Source organism: Schistocerca piceifrons, chromosome 3 (assembly GCF_021461385.2).
Source record: "Schistocerca piceifrons isolate TAMUIC-IGC-003096 chromosome 3, iqSchPice1.1, whole genome shotgun sequence".
In the NCBI taxonomy this organism is placed as follows: domain Eukaryota; kingdom Metazoa; phylum Arthropoda; class Insecta; order Orthoptera; family Acrididae; genus Schistocerca; species Schistocerca piceifrons.
Window position 1 is genome coordinate 692,712,630 of NC_060140.1, and position 20,520 is coordinate 692,733,149.

The 20,520-nt window shown below is 43.3% G+C and overlaps 1 protein-coding gene across 1 annotated transcript in view; it reads left to right on the plus strand.

Moving 5' to 3' along the window:
- The window catches only part of LOC124788099 (ATP-dependent translocase ABCB1-like), a 180,654-nt gene that overhangs the window by 66,483 nt on the left and 93,651 nt on the right, over positions 1–20,520 (plus strand). Inside the window, exons 7-8 of the mRNA XM_047255214.1 lie at positions 684–980; positions 16,861–17,056. Of these exons, the coding sequence (XP_047111170.1) occupies positions 684–980; positions 16,861–17,056 (493 nt within the window). The remainder of the gene's footprint in view (positions 1–683; positions 981–16,860; positions 17,057–20,520) is intronic.

The window sequence follows — 20,520 nt, forward strand, 5'->3', positions numbered from 1 at the left end:
TATACAGTAATCTATCTTCAAAAAATATTGGCCGGATAACGATCAAACGTGTAAGATAGAGTAAGCTTTCTGTATTTCCTGACAACGTCGGACTAATCAGTTATATAGGAAATGACACTTTTGAAATCTAGCGCCATCCTGAATAAATTTCTGCAGAAACCTGTGTCCGCATCACTTCGTCATTGATGGCGTATTCCAGTATGGTACCCAATACAGTGGTTTGATGTATTGTCCACCAGATTCTCCTGATCAGCACCCAATGGAACACTTCCATAACGCTATCAAGAGACCGTTCGAAGTCGGCCACTGTGGCCGAGCGGTTCTAGGCCCTTCAGTCCTGAACCGCGCTGCTGCTATGGTCGCAGGTTTGAATCCTGCCTCGGGTATGGATGTGTGTGATATCCTTAGGTTAGTTAGATTTAAGTAGTTCTAAGTCTAGGGGCTGATGACCTCAGATATGAAGTCCAATAGTGCTTAGAGCCATTTGAACCATTTGACCGTTCCAAGCCCGCAATCCACCGGCCTGTAATTTTATGGGAATAGTGTCATGTATCTGTGTCACGTAGGATCGATGACGTATCATGTTACAATGTTGGCCCAACGCGCTTTTAAACGGGTGGTCATCGCTGATCAGTCCATTTACCATATAAGCACTGTGATTATAAAGCCTTCGATGTCCACAGGGACCTGACTAAACTGGAGGACGGCATCGGGGAGAAGGTGGCCATGTTCGTGATGTACCAGGTGAACGTGATCGGCGGAGTGTTGATGGCACTGGTTCGTGGCTGGGAGCTGGCCCTGGTGTGCCTCGTGTCCTTCCCACTGATCATCGCCTCGATCGTCACCACCGAGGTGATATCGTCGCGTCTCGTCCGGAAAGAGCTCCACGCTTACGGAAAGGCTGGAGGCATCGCAGAAGAGGTGCTCAGTGGCATCCGCACCGTCATCGCCTTCGGTGGACAGGACAAGGAGGATCAAAGGCGAGATGCACACTTCTTACTTAGAGAACACTCATGGAATGGTGACTGTAGACGAACTTCCCTTCAGTTACTGTGAATATTGCTGTATGACGATCTCATAAGCTCTAGGGTTTCTTATATGGTGCCTTTCCTCCTTTTGTCTCATCAGAGAAAGTTATAAGTACTCACGGAGACGTCTCAGTACACCTCTACTAGGAATGACTAGGAAGGCCTCGGCAAATGGGGACTGAACATAATTCGTTAATGCACATTTAAATCACAATTTATTAAGATTACAAGATTGTACATAAATAAGCAAAGTCGAGGACGGCCGGCAAAACCAAAGGGCACTGTTAGCAATTTCTAACTTGAGAGCACTGCAAGTCAAACGTTTAGTTACAATGAAATGTACCAAATATTCTTTACATAAAAGAACATTTGAGGGTAAAATTACATAATCTTAACGGTATAGGCATTAAATAAACTCAATAAGTCTTAGAAGCTTTTAGCAGTGCATGAAATAATGTACATAAACTCACAGTAACACCCAAATTAATCTTGACTTGGCAAATCGCGAAACATATAAACTAATTTAATGAATGTTTTAAGAAAAGGCATCTACAACAACTGTAATAAGAAATCTGAAGGTGAAAGTTTTACAAAATATTCTGATCAACTTCCTAGTGCTTCAAGCCGTTCGCACTGGGCGGCAGAACCCGAGACACTCCACAAGAACGTGGCCAAGCAGCCCAATCTAACTGTGTCTAAAAGATACACAAGGCTGTTATTAGAGACATAATAAAACTAACCCGCCCAATACAGAGACGCAACAAATATCTGAATCTCACCCTTTAGAAATTAGATTTAGGGATTAGCTGCACCCTTCCTTCATTAACACTTTGTTTTATAATATAAGAAAGGACAAGTAAAAATTCCTGCTACCATGTTATCTAACGGACAGCTACAGTAAGTTAAGATAATTTCGCTGCATTTGCAAGACGTTTTTGGTTGGAAAAACCACACTACTGGTCTTAAATAATCCCATTAATAGCTTAGCGATCCCAGGCTGGGCCAATTCCATAAGGAGGATCCGCAAGGAACTCAGGTAGAGCGTTAAAAATCACACCAAAACTTTTTACACTCTTCACAACGAAAAAATGTAGTGAATGTAAGGTCGTATGCCCTTATCCACTTCTCTTATCAACGACGCAGTAAACAGCAAGCATGTAATTAGAAGTAAGTTTTACCACGGGTATAAGAAAAATAATACTACTGAAATAAATATTACAAAAATAAAAGTTAAAAGATAAATCTTAAAATTTGAGTCATATCAACCTTGAATATAATTAATTAAATAAATAAACAAGCCCCTTGTAAAACAGATCAAGCGATTTAAATAGCGAGATGATAATTAGCGGGTATCTGATTCTCTCAGAGATCCGCCCAGTTAACGAGCATTGCCTAAGTCAGCACCCCTTGCGAGACACTCATCTGGTGTAACGTGTCGTAACTGCAGTTACGACAACGCTGCTGCACTACTAAATGCAAAAAACCACTTCAAAATTTCTCACTGGGTATTAATGGAGAAACGGTAAACATGCAGATTGCGGTGCCGTTACGGAACCTAGAGTGGACCTCTTCCACAGACGGCGGGTCGCGGCATCAGTCCTACGCTTCGGTGGAAAAGGCCCCTCTTCCCGCTATACCACCAGCTACGCCGGACGCGGCCCACTAGCCCATCGTCGAAAGCACATCGCAAACGCCGGACCGCTACGTGCTGCGCACGCCCCGCGAGTTTTCCAGCTAAGTAACAGCTGCCTCGTCGGCGAACTGTCTGCGAGAGTGTCAGCTCGCTAAAGACTTCTTAGTGGCCGCCCTTGGACGTCCTCTAGACAAAGATAAGTGCTTACGGTGGCCTGGTGCGGTAGGTCGATTCGTGATACGATTCTCATTTCTTATCAGCAAGCACAAGCAATTTCCTGCTGTAATACTAAAAATATTATCTGACCACTATCTCGAAGTACGTTCTAGTCCATCATCCCACAAGCGAAAGAAATATTTCAGACACCTTTGTTACAAACAGAACTGATCTTTTCGAGAGTGTCATCAGTTAGGACAGGATTAGTGACCATGATGATGATGAGACAAAGGCAGAAAGGTCATAAGGATTGATTAGAGAGTACTGTTTGATGGCCTGACTGACAGTCACTATAAAGTTATTTAATACGGAGCGGTTGGGGTAAAAGCTGAAAGAAATTGTGAGCAGCGGGCTGGAAAATTGCGATCCAAATAATATATAAGGAGGCAAAGACTCAAACTCGTTTAGTGGCACCATTCAGAATTATCAATACATGCAACCGTAACAAGAATCCTGCGTGAAGTCTACAATAATTTTTACTATTAGATTCTGGCGAAAGATCTATCGTAAATACCTATGTCATACGTAAGATCAACGAACGGGTGCAAACCGACCATTTAATATCTCATAGATCTATCTGATGCTGATAGCACAGCAGAAATATTAAATTCCACATTTAAAATGCTATTCACGCATGAAAAAGATTTCGTGCTAACGACTGGGAGCACTTGCCCACGAAAGGCAAAGTTCTCGTGTTCCATTCCCCATCTGGCACTCCATTTTAATCTGCCCGAAAGTTTCGAGCATTGCCCTGTCGAGAAACGTCGCCACGATGCCTTCGAATGAGACGTATAACACTTGAGGACACGGGATTTGGTAACGGACGATGGTGTAGTCTGAGCTACCACAGTCACTACCGTAGTTAGCACACTGAACTCACATTTGGGAGAACGACGGTTCAAACCCGCGTCCTTTCATTTCCATGAATCACTTAAGGTAAGAGCTGGGATGGTTCTTTCGAAAGAGCACGGCCGATTCCCTTCTCCATCCTTCCGTTATCCGAGTTTGCGCTCTGTCTCCAATGACCTCGTTGTCGACGGGACGTTTAACCCCAATCTCTTGGAGCGCGGCCGGCAGAAGTGGCCGTGCGGTTACAGGCGCTGCAGTCTGGAACCGCAAGACCGCTGCGGTCGCAGGTTCGAATCCTGCCCCGGGCAAGAATGTTTGTGATGTCCTTAGGTTAGTTAGGTTTAACTAGTTCTCAGTTCTAGGGGACTAATGACCTCAGCAGTTGAGTCCCATAGTGCTCAGAGCCATTTGAACCATTTTTTTCTTGGAGCGCGCGAGATAGGCGCACAATCTAAGGCGACTTGTCGCGGCCCGCGCGGCTCCCCCCGTCGGAGGTTCGATTCCTCTCACGGGCATGGGTGTCTGTGTGGTCCTTAGTGTAAGTTGGTTTAAGTTAGATTAAGTAGTGCTGCTCCGTTTCAACACGTCCTCAGTTCCTGGGGACCGATGATCTCAGCAGTTTCGTCCCATAAGATCTTACAAGTATCGAAATCCTAATCTCCTGCCGGCCGCTGTGGCGAGCGGTTCTAGGCGCTTGAGTCCGGAACCGCGCTGCTGCTGCGGTCACAGATTTCTAATCCTGCCTCGGGCATGGATGTGTGTGATGTCCTTATGTTAGTTAGGTTTAAGTAGTTCTAAGTCTAGGGATTGATGACCTCAGATGTTAAGTCCCATAGTGCTTAGAGCCATTTGAACCTAATCTCCTCCTCTTCTTCCTCCTCCACAATCACTACCAGCAGTGACCTCAAGTCATACCCGATGGCTCGCCACTCCATGACGCCATGAGTAACACCACTGTGGTCCACTGCCGGTAGCTGAGTGGTCAGCGCGACAGAATGTCAATCCTGAGGGCCCGGGTTCGATTCCCGGCTGGGTCAGAGATTTTCTCCGCTCAGGAACTGGGTGTTGTGTTGTCCGAATCATCATCATTTGCCACGGTCTAACGCACGGCTTTACGGACTGGGAAGGAGCGTCTGGTCCCTGGCACAAATCTGCCCGGCGGACTTGTACCGAGGTCCGGTGAGCCGGCCAGTGTGTGGATGGTTTTTAGGCGGTTTTTCATCTGCCTCGACGAATGCGGGCTGGTTCCCCTTATTCCGCCTCAGCTACCCTATGTCGACGATTGCTGCACAAACAAGTTCTCCATGTACGCATACACCACCATTACTCTAGTACGCAAACATAGAAGTTACACTGGTCTGGTGTGAGACGTTCCCTGGGGGACGGGGTCCACCGCGGCCCGAACCGCACAATAACCCTGAAAGAGCGGTTCGGTGTGGGGCGGCGGAGGGGTGAAGTGGACTGCAGTAGTCGACATGGGGTTGTGGACCACTGCGGTGGGGACGTAGTCTCTCCGTCGTTTCTAGGCCCCCGGTTAACATACAATAAATTACAATACAACACAACTGTGCCTCTGCAAAAGACCGGAAGGATTGCATTGCCAAATCGCGATTCATTGCTGAGAATGTGACACGCTTCATCAGCAGTCCATGCTTCCCAGTCACGGCAGCCCCCTATACGCTACACAACGGGAGCCCAATTCCCTTGTGCCGGCTGCTGATAGTGTGTGACTGTAGGAGCGGGATGACACAGAACGTTGCAGGGAGTCCATTACTTGTTCCCAAATGGCAGCCGCAGCTGTGAAGTGAGCTACTGTGTGCTTGGTGCACAGTTCAGCGATCCTCCCATGTGGCGGTGAGATTTGGTCGACTGGAAGCTTGACGGCAAATAGGCCTGCTTTCACGTTCCCACGGAGTCCAACATCAGGCCACTGTCACTTCCAGGTGTCCCACAATCTGCCGGCCAAATGGCGACCTGCAATTAGTCTCTTTTAAACCCCATCACGTGCTGATAAAACTGACTCACACGCCTACGCGGCAGGTGCGGTTAAAATGCCAAACTCCTTCATGGAGTACCTACAAGATGACTCGGGTGAAAAGCTCATGTTATTGTTATTGCTCGCTTTAGTGTCAGTATTTTCTTTATAAGTGGTTGGTTGCCACAGAAAATTATTCCGTACAATATTATTGATGGAAATATGCAAGATATGTTAGGAGGTCGTGTTGTTTGTTTCCAAGAAAAAGAAGCTGAACTTTTTTGAGCAGCTCAGTAACACGCTGCTTCCAGTTCAAGTTTTCATCAGCATGTACACCCAAAAACTTGGAACACTCTATTCTGTTTAGTGACTCGTGTCCATTCGCTACATCAGTTGTTGGTATGATTCAAATTGTTGTACAGAACTGAATGTAGTCTGTTTTCTAAGAAATAATTACTACCTTGAGATTCTTCTCAACTCGGCGAGAGAAATAAGAAAAGAACCACCCGAATTGTGGAAGAACGAGTTATGGGTTCTGCATCCAGACAATGCTTTCTCATACGGCATTGCCAGTTAAGAGGTTTCTCGGAAAGTACAGCATTCCAGAGACCAACCACCTTATTCGCCTGACCTGGCACCGTCTGACTTTTATCTATTTCCCAAGATCAAATCTACATTAAAAGGAACAGGATTTCAGTCCGATGAAGCACCGAAAGAAAAACGTGACACGCGTCATCAAGGAGCTCACAGAGGAAGACTTCCAGCACAGTTTCCATCAATGGAAAATTCGCATGGAACGTTGTAGGAACAGAGAAGCGGAGTATACTGAGAGTCACAATAATCTTTGTTTTTTTTTTTTAAATAAAATGATTTACACCTATACCTCCTTTATTTTATGGCCACACATCTGCATAAATGATGGCTTATGTATTCCTTTTCTGCTACTCTCTAAGATAAGACTTACTTCGAGAAAAAAATTTCTTGACAATTAGTCGGCAAGGATTCAGAAAATATTGTTCTTGTGAAACACAACTAACTCGTTATTCTCACGAAGTAATGAGTGCTATTGACAGGTTGTCACAAATTAATTCCACTTTTCTAGATTTCTAAAAGGCTTTTGATAACGACCTTCACAAGCAGCTTCTAATCAGATTGCATTCTTTGGAGTATCTTCTCAGTTGCCTTGATGGAAACTCGCCGGCCGAAGTGGCCGAGCGGTTCTAGGCGCTTCAGTCTGGAACCGCGCGACCGCTACGATCGCAGGTTCGAATCCTGCCTCGGGCATGGATGTGTGTGATGTCCTTAGGTTAGTTAGGTTTAAGTAGTTCTAAGTTCTAGGGGACTGATGACCTCAGAAGTTAAGTCCCATAGTGCTCAGAGCCATTTGAACCAATTTTTGATGGAAACTCATCGAGTAAAACAGAACTGATATTTGCCATTCCGCAAGGAAATGTTATAGGCCCTCTACTGTAACTAATCTATAGCAACGGTTTAGCAGACAATCTGATCTGTCCTCTTAGACTGCAGATGATCTATGGTTTACCGTCCAATAAATTCATCACAAGATGAAAACCAATTGCAAAATGAATTACCCAAGATACGAGTATGGTGCAAAAATTGGTAACTGACTCTAAATAATGGAAAGTGTGAGGTCATCCACGTCAATACTAAAAGAAATCCGTTAAATTTCGATTACACGATAAAGGATACACATCAAAAGGCTGTCAATCCAACGAAATACCTATGAATTACAGTTATGAACAACTTTAATGGGAACTGTCTCGTAGATAATGGTGGGGGGAAAACAAAACAAAGATTGCGTTTTATTGGCCAAAATCGTAGAATACGTACCACGTCTACTAATGAGATTACACTACGCTTGTTCCTCGTTTTCTAGAGTACTGCCGTGCAGCATGGGATTCTTTCCAGGTAGTATTGACGGAGGATATCGAAAAAGTTCAAAGTATGGCAGGACGTTTTGTGTTGTCGTGAAATATGGACGACAGTGTCACAGTTATGATACTTGAGTTAGGGTATCAATCATTAAAACAAAGGCATTTTTCGTTGCGGGGAGATTTTTTCACGAAATTTCATTCTCCAACATTCTTCTTCGAATGCGAAGATATTCTGTTGACACGTATCTACGTAGGGAGAAAGGTTCATTGCAACAAAATAAGAGAAATCGGAGATCGCAGGGAAAAATTTAAATGTTCTCTTTTCATCTGCGCTGTTTGAAAATGGAACAGTCCAGAAACAGTGGGAAAGTGGCTCGATTAACCGTCTGCCGGGCACATAATTGTGAAATGCAGCGTAGATGTAGACAGTCTCAGTCCGATGCTACTCTGGGACTATAAGGGCTAACAATTCTTGCTTAGTTACAGCGAAAGTAATCATTAATGAAAATAAATAGTATATTTTCAGGTTTCCAACGAGTAGGTGGTTTCGGAATTCCTGTAAAGCGTCATGAGCTAAACCGGCCCCTACAATCTGTGGATAATCTCCAATGCGGCTACTGTGTAAGGGAAGTTGAAGCTGATTCGCTAGTGCACCTAGGCAGCCACATAAATATCAGGAAGAATTCGCGTTAACGAGTTTCATGTAATGTATATGACTTACCTTCATGTCAAACGCAATTTTCCACGACTTGCACAATCGACGTGAGAAGGTCTCCATAAATATCAAATAATAAATTTAAGTTCTAAAAACTGTTTCTTCAACAGTACGTCTGCAATGCAGTGTCGTTTGGATATGGGACCTCGACGAGGGAAAAACGAGAGATAACAAATAGTAGCCTCGCAAATCTGCGAAATGAAGACGGATTACTAAAATAGGTGTTAGTCGTTGGGAACCCCTAATCAAAAGAAGAGATAGTGAGAAATGTGTTGCTGCATCCAAGAGTAACAAATAACGTGAGTCAGGATCGAAGTATGAATGAAATACGTGTTGGATACAGACAGAGGTATGCACCACATGATTTTGGGGTCATCGAACCTGGCGTGAAAATTCTTTATCGTTTGTCTGTTTCAAATCCTTGCAAATTGGCTGAATGTTCCAGTTGACCACATGAAGACAAAGCGGAGGTTCCGAAACGCTTCGCGATTAACAGAACCGCAGCACCGTCCACTTAGTAGCTGTCCCCCTCCTCCCCCACCCCGCCCCCATTTTTTTAATACGTTTACTTCTCTACCTCGAAGACGTTGTAGAGTCGAGTATCTTTAACCGAATACGAGACGAGCTTGTAGTGGAATTTCCGTTTGGGAATATTTGGGACAGTGTTTCAAATTGTGTCGTTTCTTTTACAACAAAAAGAGACCTTTTGTAAATCTAGGTTGCAATTGGAGGATAGGAGCTGCTTGTAATATATTTCTAGGAATGTTACCCCTTGATCTAGGGATATGGATGGGTGGAACCACGCCTTGCTTAAATTTTGAATAAAGAACATCAGCAACGACGTCCGAAGAGTTTCGGCATAAAGAGTCAGTCTCATTCTGCCAACGGCCTTGTCAGAGAAGGTGGAGGAGCGGAATTGAGGAGGAAATTGGTATTTAACATTCTGTCGACAACGATGTCACTAGAGACGGAGCTGTAAAGCGATTTAGGGTAATCACGGGAAACCAAAATCAGGATGATTGGACGCAGGTCCACTGTCATCCTCCAGAATGCGAGTCCACTGTGCTTACTACTGCGCTACTCCACTCGGTAGGAGCGGACTGAAGTTCAGGGCACTCTCTTGCCATTCTGACGGAAAACAGCTCCTAAAAGAGGGACGATTCAATTGTGGTCAAAGGCATAACGATGCAGAGGGCACTGGAAACCAATGCAATAAAGACACATGATGTTTATCCACAGGGCATGTGGCCTGTAATTGATAAAGTACAATGATTTCTCTTCATTGGGAAAAGATTCCTGACTAGACTTCATCTGAATCTCCTGGAGGGTACTGTCAAGAAGGAGAAAACCGACGAAAAGATAATGTTCTATGAGTCGGGGCGTGAAATGTCAGGAGTTTGAAACACTCCGTGAAGCAGGACAATCTGAAAATGGAAATGCAATGGCTCAGTCTACTATATATAGTAGGGGTCAGTGAAGAGAAATGAAAAAAAAAACACACTGATTATAGGTTACTATCAAAAGCAGCAGAAAATGGTAAAACGAAGTAGGATTTGTTATGAATATCAAGGTAGGACAGAGAGTGAGCTACTGTGAGCAGTTCAGTGAGAGGGCTGTTTTCATTAGTTTCTATAGCAAACAAATGCCGACAGGAATACTTCAGGTATACTAGTACACGTCAATGCCATACGAGGTCCGCGCCAGTGTCGCAAGCAGCAGAAAAAGAGATAGAGGAAGTATACGAGGATACTGAACGAGTAATTCCGCCTGTAAAGGGAGAACGCAAATGCAATAGTCATGGGGGGTTGGAACGCGATTGTAGGAGAACGAACGAAGAGAATTTGGCCTAGGCAATAGGAATATGAGGGAGGAGAAAGTCTGCAATAAAGTTGAGCTAATAGTAGCGAATACTCTGTTCAAGAATCACAAGAGGAGGAGGTATACTTGGAAAAGGCCGGGAGCTACGGGAAGATTTCAGTTAGATTACATCATGGTCAGACAGAGTTTCCGAAATCACATATTGAACTGAAAGGCGTACCCAGCAGCAGATATACACTCAGACCACAATTTAGTAATGATGAAGAGAAGGCTGAATTAAAAAAAAAACTAGTCAGGAAAATTCAATGCGCAAAGAAGGGGGATACGGAAATATTAAAGGGGGGGGGGGAGCTCTGAGCACTATGGGACTTAACAGCTATGGTAATCAGTCCCCTAGAACTTAGAACTACTTAAACCTAACTAACTTAAGGACAGCACACAACACCCAGTCTCCACGAGGCAGAGAAAATCCCTGACCCCGCCGGGAATCGAACCCGGGCGTGGGAAGCGAGAACGCTACCGCACGACCACGAGCTGCGGACAGGAAATATTAAGCCGTGAAGAGATCTGTTTGAGATTCCTTGAGGCTGTAGATATTGCGATAATGAATCGATTAGTAGGCATCTCACTTGAAGAGGATTGGACATCTCTGAAGGGTAATCACAGAAGTTGGAAAGTAAAAGTAATGTAGCTACGAGGAAACCATGATTAACAGAAGAAATACTTCAGCTGATCAACGGAAGAAGGAAGTACAAAAATGTCCAGGGAAATTCAAGAATACAGAAATACAAGTCACGTAGGAATTAACTAAATACGAAGTTTAGGGAAGCTAAGTCGAAGTGGTGGCATGAAAATGTGAAGAAATCGAAAAAGAAATGACTGTCGGAAGAAGTGACTCAGCATACAGAACAGTCAAAACAACCTTCGGTGGAGGTTCGAATCCTCCCTAGGGCATGGGTGTGTGTGTTTGTCCTTAGAATAATTTAGGTTAAGTAGTGTGTAAGGTTAGGGACTGATGACCTTAGCAGTTAAGTCTCATAAGATTTCACACACGTTTGAACATTTTTGAACAACCTTCGGTGAAATTAAAAGCAACGAAGGTAACATTACAGTGCAATGGGAATTCACACTGTCACACGCAGAGAGATCGGATATCTGGAAAGAGTACATTGAAGACCAATGTGAGTCGGAGGAATAATATGATAAGAATTTAAAAGAGCTTTGGAAGACTTGAGATCAAGTAAGAATAGCTAACGTTGCGCCGGAATTTCTAAAATCATTTGGGGAGGTAGGAACAAGTCGACTATTCACGTTGGTGTATAGAATGTACGACAGCGGCGAGATTAGACCATCAGACTTTCTAAAACCATCATCCACATAGTTCCGAAGATAGTAAGAGCCGAAATGTGTGAAAATCATTGCACAATCAGCTGACCAGTTCAAGCATCCAACTTGCTGACGAAAATAATATACAAAAGGATAACCCCAGAGGAGCAGTTCTGATGCGGCTGAAGCACGATTGAAGAAAAATCAAGACGTATTCATAGGGTTTGTCGACCTGGAAAAAGCATTCGACAAGGTAAAATGGTGGAAGACGTTAGAAATTCTGATGAAAATAGGAATGAGCTAAAGGGAAAGACGGATAATATACAATATATACAAGAGCCAATAGAGAACAATAATATTGAAAAACCAAGATAGAAATAATTGGATTAAAGAAAATTGTAGGACAGGGATGCTGTCTTTCGGCCCTGCTGTTCAGTCTGCATCTCGACGAAGCAAGAGTGAGATTAAAATTTAGGGTGAAAGGATGTCAATCATAAGACTCTTTGATAACATTGGTATCCGCAGTGAAGGTGAAGAAGAATACAGGATCTGCTGAACAGGAGCGAAAGTCAGGTGAGTACAGAATATGTGCGGAGAACAAACCGAAAAAAGGCGAAAGTAATGAGCAGTAGCAGAAATGAGAATAGCGAGCAGCTTAACAGCAGATCTAGTGATCACGAAGTGGGAGAAATTAAGGATTTCTGCTACCTTCGAAGCAAAATACCCACAATGAATGAGAGAAGGAAAGCTTAAAAGAAGACCAGAACAGGCAAAAAAGGCATCCCTGGCCAAAAGAAGTCTGCTAGTAACCAACATAGGTCTTAATTTTGGGAAGAAATTTCTTACAATGTACGTCTGAAGCGTAGCGTTTTATGGTAAAGAGTCATGGACTGTGAGAAAACTGGAATAGAAAAGAATCAAAGCGTGTGAGATATGGTGTTACCGAGGAATGTTGAAATGACTGATAAGGTAAGGAATGGGGAGGTTCTTCGCAGGATAGGTGAAGAAAGGAACATATGGAAAATACTGACACGAAGAAAGGACTGGATGAAAGAGCATGTATTAAGACATCAGGGAATAACTTCCTTGGTACGAGAGGTAGCTGCAGAGCGTAAGAACTGTAACAAACAATTGAGGACGTAGGTTGCAGTGCTGTTCTGAGTTGAAGATTTTGCCGCTTGAGAGGAATTTGTAGCTGACCAGCATCAAAACAGTCAGAAGGCTGATGACTGCTTAGTCCACATTTTGCTTCTGTATAAGTTTACACTCGATACAAAAGAGTTTTGAAAAGACTTCATAGTACTTAAATTTATATTAGATATTTATAAATTTCGCATTTTCAGAAACTCTTTCCTTGGTATAGCATGTCTGCATTTTTCTTTCAACTTAGGCGGCAGTAAATTTACTGCACAAATGACAAAACTCATCAACTTGTTTTAGTGACTCATTTTCTAGTCTAATTCTCTCAGCATCGCGTGATTTAATTCGGCTACATTCCATAACTCTTTTTTCGCTTGTACTCTTTCAATATTTCTTAAAGATCACCTGCCCTATCCTCATGGAGCATATTTATGTATTCAATTTGCATGTATACTTTAGAGCAGCTTATTTTCATCGTATTTTGGATGACAAATCCTATGTCATTGTCAGATGATCACTGAATTATATCTTCTCCCAATTACAGGTTCCCTTTCATATCCTCCGACACTTGTAGCTGCAGTCCGCCCACGGTAGCTGAGTGGATAGCCGGCACGATAGCTCAGCGTGTTTGGTCAGAGGGTTAGCTGCCCTCTGTAATAAAAAAACTGAGTTAATCGATCAATAACGAACTTTAACGGATGTCTTACGACGTTTGCCCCGAGCAGATGCAACGAACAAAAGCGAACAAAATGAGAAGTGGTCAGAGCAACAGACTGTCAATCCTGAGGGCCCGGGTTCGATTCCCGGCTGGGTCGGAGATTTTCTCCGCTCAGGGACTGGATGTTGTGTTGTCCTAATCATCATCATTTCATCCCCATCGACGCGCAAGTCGCCGAAGTGGCGTCAAATCGAAAGACTTGCACCAGGCGAGCGGTCTACCCGACGGGAGGCCTTCGTCACACGCCATTATTATTAGTATTTACTTGTAGCTGCAGTCTGGTTTCCGTACAAATTGTAACTAACCTTTCGCTCTTTTTATGTTACCTCTGCTAGGTTCAAAATTTAAAAGAATCTAGTCAGGTCAATGTTGTATAAAACTTTCTGTAAATCTACAAATGCTTTAAACCAGAGATAGTCAACTTTTTTTACCTACGACCCACTTTTGCGTCTACGTCACTTGTAAAACTTCCTCCCCCCCCCCCCCCCACACACACACACTGGTCCACAGCAAATTAGGAATGTAACTATTTTATTAAAGTTATAATGCAGAGTTACAGCAAACTAAGCCATATAATAATAATTACTTAATGAAAACTATATCAAAATTTATGAAAACCTAATGAAAATTTTTCATACCGTGGAAACTCTAGGTAAGGATATCAACAATGTAGGAAAAGGCAGATTGTTACTTATGGTAAAGAAGACACGTGAAGTTTGCAGAGAGGCACAGTTATGAAAGTTTCTTTTAATTGTGCCTGTCTGCAACTTGATGTGTCTTCTTTACGGTAAGTAGCAATCTATCTTTTTCTACATAGTTGATGAAAATTTTTAAAATCCCTTACCTACCATGAACCTGGAACGCCCACCAGTGAACGGTGGGGACCAGGTTGGTTACCGCTGTTCTGAACGTATGTTTGTCATTCTCAAAAATTCCAAATGAAGGTCGTCTTCTTTAGGGGCTTTGTTTATACTTAGATCTTTCAGTGCTCTGTCAAATTCTTCTCACAGTATTTCCAATCTCGTCTTCATCTACTTACCCACCTTTTACAATTAAAAAGAAAAGGTGGGGGGGGGGGGGGAGGAAGATTAGTGTTCAACGTCCCATCGATAACGAGGTCATTACAGTAAACGTTCTGATTAGGTAAGTTTGAGGAAGGAAATCAAACGTGCACTTCCAAAGAACCAAGCTTGTATTTGCCTTAAGCGATCACTGAAAACCTAAATTGGATGGTCTGAAGGGGATTCGAACCGTCTTACACCCGAATGATGCTCCAGTCTGCTTACCGCAGCGTCACCCCATTCGCACCCTCTTTCAGTAATCTAGTTCTTAAATTTGTTTCCCTTACATACACTCTCTAGATAGTTCTTTGCCTTTTCAGGTTTCCCTTCCTTGCTTAGTACTGGATTGCTATGTGCACTCTGGTTATTCTCTTTTCTCCTAAATAAACTTCAGCTTTCCTGTTGGTGGAATCTACCCATATCCTAACTATTCGCGGTTTGACATCCTTCCATTTGCCCTCTAACCATTTCCACTTAACCATTATGCATTTTCCATCAATTCAGTTTTTTAAGCGAGTGTATTCCCTTTCGCCTGCTTCATTTATGTGCAGTATACACTGAGGGGGCAAACGTCAAGGAATGCGTACTTACATCGCGTCGAACCTCCTTTTGTCAGGCGTAATGCAGCAGCTCGACATGCCATGGACTCTACAAGTCATTCTAAGTCCCCTGCAGAAATACTGACCCATGTTAACGCTACAAACGTTCATAATGGCGAAACTGTTTCCGGTGCAGGATTTTGTGCACGACCTGACCTGTCGATTATGTCCCCTAAATGCTCTATGGGATTCATGTCTGGCGATCTGGGTGGCCAAATCACTCACTCCAATTGTCCAGAATGCTCTTCAAACCAGTCGTGAACAATTGTTGCCCGGTGACTTGGAGCACTGTCATCCATAATAAAGTCCATCGTTCGGGAACATGAAGCCCAAGAACAGCTGTAAAAAAGTCTCCAAGTAGCCGAACAGAGCTATTTCCAGTCAATGACCGGTTCATGTGGACCACTGGACCCAGTCCATTCCATGAAAACACAGTTCATACTATTATGGAGGCACCATCGGCCTGCCCAGTGCCTTGTTAACAACTTGGGTCTGTGGCTAAGTGGGGTCTGCGCCACGCTCGAACCTACCAACAGCTCTTACCAAATGAAATCAGGACTCATCCGATTGGGCCAGGGTGTTCTAGTCGTCTAGTGTCCAACCGATACGGTCGTGAGCCTAGGTGAGGCGCTGCAAGTGATGCCGTGCTGTGAGCAAAGGCACTCGCGTCGCTCGTCTGCTGCCACGGCCCTTGAAGCCATATTTCTCCTCACTGTTCAAACCGATACGTTCTTCTTACGTCTGCGGTTACTTCATGCAGCGTTGCTTGTCTGTTATCACTGACAATTATAAGAAAACGTCGCTGCACTCAGTCGCTGCGTTGTCCGTGGTGAGTGGTTCAAGTGGCTCCGAGCACTATGGGACTTAACATCTGAGGTCATCAGTTCCCTATAACTTAAAACTACTTAAACCTAACTAACCTAAGGACATCACACACATCCATGCCCGAGGCAGGATTCGAACCTGCGACCGTAGCAGTCTCGCGGTTCCGGACTTCAGCGCCTAGAACCGCATAGTGTCCGTGGTGAGAGGTAATGCCTGAGATTTGGTGTACCAGCAACACTCCTGACACTGTGTATCTCGGAAAATTGAATTCCCTAATGATTTCCAGGCAACGGCCTTGCAACAGTGGATACACCGGTTCCCGTGAGATCACCGAAGTTAAGCGCTTTTGGGCGTGGCCGGCACTTGGATGGGTGACCATCCAGCCGCCATGCGCTTTTGCCATTTTTCGGCCTGCACTCAGCTTCGTGATGCCAATTTAGGAGCTACTCGACCGAATAGTAGTGATGACCCCACGCCCCTCCTATCCGCATCTTCCTCTGAGGATGACACGGCGGTCGGATGGTCCCGGTAGGCCACTCGTGGCCTGACGACGGAGTGCTTTTTTTTTTTTTTAATGATTTCCGAAATAAAATGTCTCTTTCGTCTAGCTCGAGCTACCATTCCGCGATGAAAGGCTCTTAATCTCCGTCGTGTGTCCATAATCACATCGGGAATCTTTTCCGATAAATCACGCTAGTAAAATGACAGCTCCGCCAATGTACTGCCCTTTTACCCCTTGTGTACGCTATACTACCGCAATCTGAAGAAGTGCGTATGGGTATTCCATGACTTTCGTCACGTCATTGTATATCACATTGGAGTGGCCATTCTCATTATAAGTAAGCACACCTAGAGCTTTAGTTAAGACGGAACACTATTTAAATCTTATGATAAAATTTGAAAACGTTCGTTCAGGAAATGTTGAATAGAGCAGGGCTTAATATCCCCCCTATTCTTTATGTACACTTCCATATCGCAGAGGCACGGAACGATGGAAGCGGCTTGACTTTCCACTGAAAATTTAAATGTGAGAATAAATTACGTTTCACTCATTTTCGGCAGGTACAACAAGAAACTGGAGGCGGCGATGAAGTTCAGCGTGAAGAGGAACATGATCAACGGGTTCGGCAATGCCGTCCAGTGGTTCTGCGCTTTCGCCAGCTACGGGCTCGCTTTCTGGTACGGTGTGGGCCTCATCCTCAGGGACAGGGACTACCCAGAGAGCGAGAGGCAATACGACGCAGCCACCATGCTCACGGTGCGTACCCGAACGCCGGTGGAAATCTGGGTATTTTACGATAAGCGTCCAATGTATAACGCAACAGGTTAGTTTTATACAGGATTTCAATACACCAAATTGTTTCGCACTCCTTTGGCTACAAAACCCTAGTTTTAACAAATTTCCGTTCAATGCTACGGATTTCGCCACCTTGCTAGAAGGGCCTGTATGCCTCATGGTACGACTCTATTGGTCGACGACGGAGCTTGCTGCACCCGCATACTGGTTCCGGGGGAGTGCAGCCTTCATTGGGCCAAACAGATGGAAGTCGGGGAGTTGGACTGTACGGTGGATGGGGAAGGACAGTCCGAAGTTTGGTCAGCTTTCCTTGGGTGGCCTTGCATTATAATGGAGAAGTTCGTTTGCATTTTTGTGGCGACGTACATGCTGAAGTCGTCTCTTCAGTTTCCTGAGGGTAACACAGTACACTTCAGAGTTGATCCTTGTTACGAGGGTGTCACCACCACCAACAGACACGTCCAGCTGCACCGTGAGATGTTTGATTGTAATGTTTCGAACGTTCCAAGGTTACAGTAGTCATAGCTGTGTGCGGACGGCCGACACGCGGGAGATCGGACAGGTTTGTGCGACGTTGTTACGACGATGGCAGATCCATCACCCAGCGACTCGCCGTGCTTTTGTTCACTGCCAGGTCCCCGTAGACATTCTGCAAGCACATATGAATATCTGTGACGCTCTTTTTCCGTCAAAAGAAACTCATTGACAACTCTCTGCTTGGAACGCATCTCCGTTACAGACGCCATTTTGAAGGTGCCGCCACCTGTCGGAACTTCAGGAAACTATAGGAGATGAAGCAGAAATATTCCTCAATGTCCCACAACAAATTATGCATTTTTTCAGTCGAAATTGGCTGAGAAAAAATGGGTTGCATTACTTACCGAACATACCTCTTACTGCTTAGAGTTCAGTAGGACGAATACATCTGTCACATTCTATATTATAGTTTGAGAACGTTTTCGAACACTAGGTTCGTCATTTAGCGAACTGAAGTGACTAATATCCTTTAAAAATTATCGGGAAATTTTTATCTGAAGTAGATACACACTTTTTACTCGAACTATACACTTGATATTTATCTTTCATAACTATGGGCTATTGCTATACCTAAGTCAGTATGAATATTTTGGTAACTACTTAGAATTATTTACATTTTGGAAGTCGTAATGCATGACCTATACATGAATTTGGGTTCGAAATGACTTTTTCCCACAGGGAACGTTTTATGATTTTAAATCACTGAACACATTAATCCATGATAGCTTACTGTAGTCGTAGCACATTTATTGACAGAAATCGCGCTCCGTTCACATTCGTTACGACCCTGTAGACAGAAGCTCAATACTAGGAAGTACCTAAAAATGAAAGTTTTTAGATTTTTTATTCCTTATCTCTCGCTGAATTTTAACGAATAAACCGGTATTGCCCACCTGAAGTGTGTCATGTATGTTGTTAAGTAACTAAAATACAAAAACATCTTTCGGGAATAAATAGAACATTCGAGCTAGAAAACTTTTCATTTTCCTACATGGATACCAGAACTAAAGCCATCTTCGAAAAAAAGTCATACTAAGAGATAGCATTGAACGTTTTTCTGTAATTTCACTGTTCTTCATTTTGTATAATGACCTCGAACCTAGTTTGTCGGTAAAATTATAGCTAGAAATTTTAAGAACATTCGGACCCGAAACAACATATTGTTAATGTTACATAGGGTCCAGAACTATTGGACTATTTCTGCTAGGGAGGCAGGCTTCTCAAATGTATCCGTTTACTTTACGAAATCATAATAGAAGAATGTGTTCTGCGTTCCTTATTCTACACTAAATTCTGTCAAGACCATACCCTGACTCTGGACTAGAGGGGCCGATGACACATGTTAATTTCGCACTGAATGACGAAATAGTTTCGAGATTTCACTACCAATGTTTCTGGATAAACTTGTTACTAACCATCGTCAACTGTCGGTTGGCATGCAACAGCATGCGCTAACTAAGATGTTTCACAACGTAGCGCGTTACAGCGTGATTTTTCCAGGGCTCAGATCCTATTGGCGACAGAAAACGAAGGGTCAAGCGTTTTGGACAGGCTTTGAGCTAGGGATCATCTCTATACACAACATAAGGATAGTCTCACTGTGACTATGCTGTAGAACAGGATCAAAGTTTGAATATTAGACACTTCCTCCAGCTTAGGAAAATTTGACAAATCACTTGATTCTTTTTGCATTAGGCATGCTCCACGGCGTACCTTAATGGGTTTATAGAGACACCATTTAGCTCATGGACGGTTCCAGAGAAAAGCTAAAAAGTGTGTTCTAGAGAAAACCAGAGAAGTGTGGTTTCTGGTTACCAAAACTGAGCAGCGGATCCCAAGACTTTTATGATCAGCGAATGGCTGAAATTTTTACGATACATTCCTTAGATCCCGATCTCGAACAGACTTAATCCTTTCCTTGTTATCTTTATCGGTTTCCGAGATACAGAGGTTGAAAGTTATCCTACTTGCACACGTAAAATATGCACTTAATATCCGGTGTGAGGCGAAAGGATAGTTTAGAAAGTGACGTAGTTCGGAGAAATATGATGTGAAATGCCGCCGTTAGTAATGGAAGGGTTCTGGAAATTCAACGTTAAAATACTAAAAAACATGCAAAATTCTGTGCAAGTAAAATCCTGTCTGAGTTGTAAAATTAATTTTCCATTATTTCAATTTTACATAAGTAAAGTGTCTAAATGTTAGCGACCCATAAAGCTATTTTCATATGAATGACATGCCGTGCTGTGGCAGGGAAGAAAGGTATCCAGTGATAAAATGCACCTATCTGAGCCCAAAAAAGGCTGTTTTAAAAGACTGACTCAGAACTGGGATACCAGCTGCCCCATTTTTCCTGACTAATCACATTTAAAAATTATTTTGGCATGCTAATGTGTATAAATACTGGAAGACAATGGCAGTGTGAGAGAAAGAGAGGAATAAAGTGACAGTGGAAGATAGTTAATAGATAATGGAAACTGTTTGGCTTTTGCCGATCTTCTGGCACTCATTGCAAATAATATTGACGAAGCTAAGGTTCAAGTGTCCAGCATACAATCAATTGCCGCTAACACTGGCCTAAAAATAGCATTTAACCAAACTGAATTGATTACAAACATCAAACACGTTCCTCCTCATATTGAAATGCAACAAGAGAAAATCAAGCAGTCGAGAAATTTAAATATCTTGGAGAAATAATTGTACCTGACGGTTCAGAAAATGCAGTTGTAGATAGTAGGTGTTATAAACTAGGAGGTGCTTTTCATCTGTGCAAAAACTTATACAAAAGCAACAGCCTGTGTTTAAACCTAAAACTTTGTCATTATAACACTGTAATTAGATCATCAGCTTTTTATACATCAGAATGTTTAAACACGACGAAGAAAGAA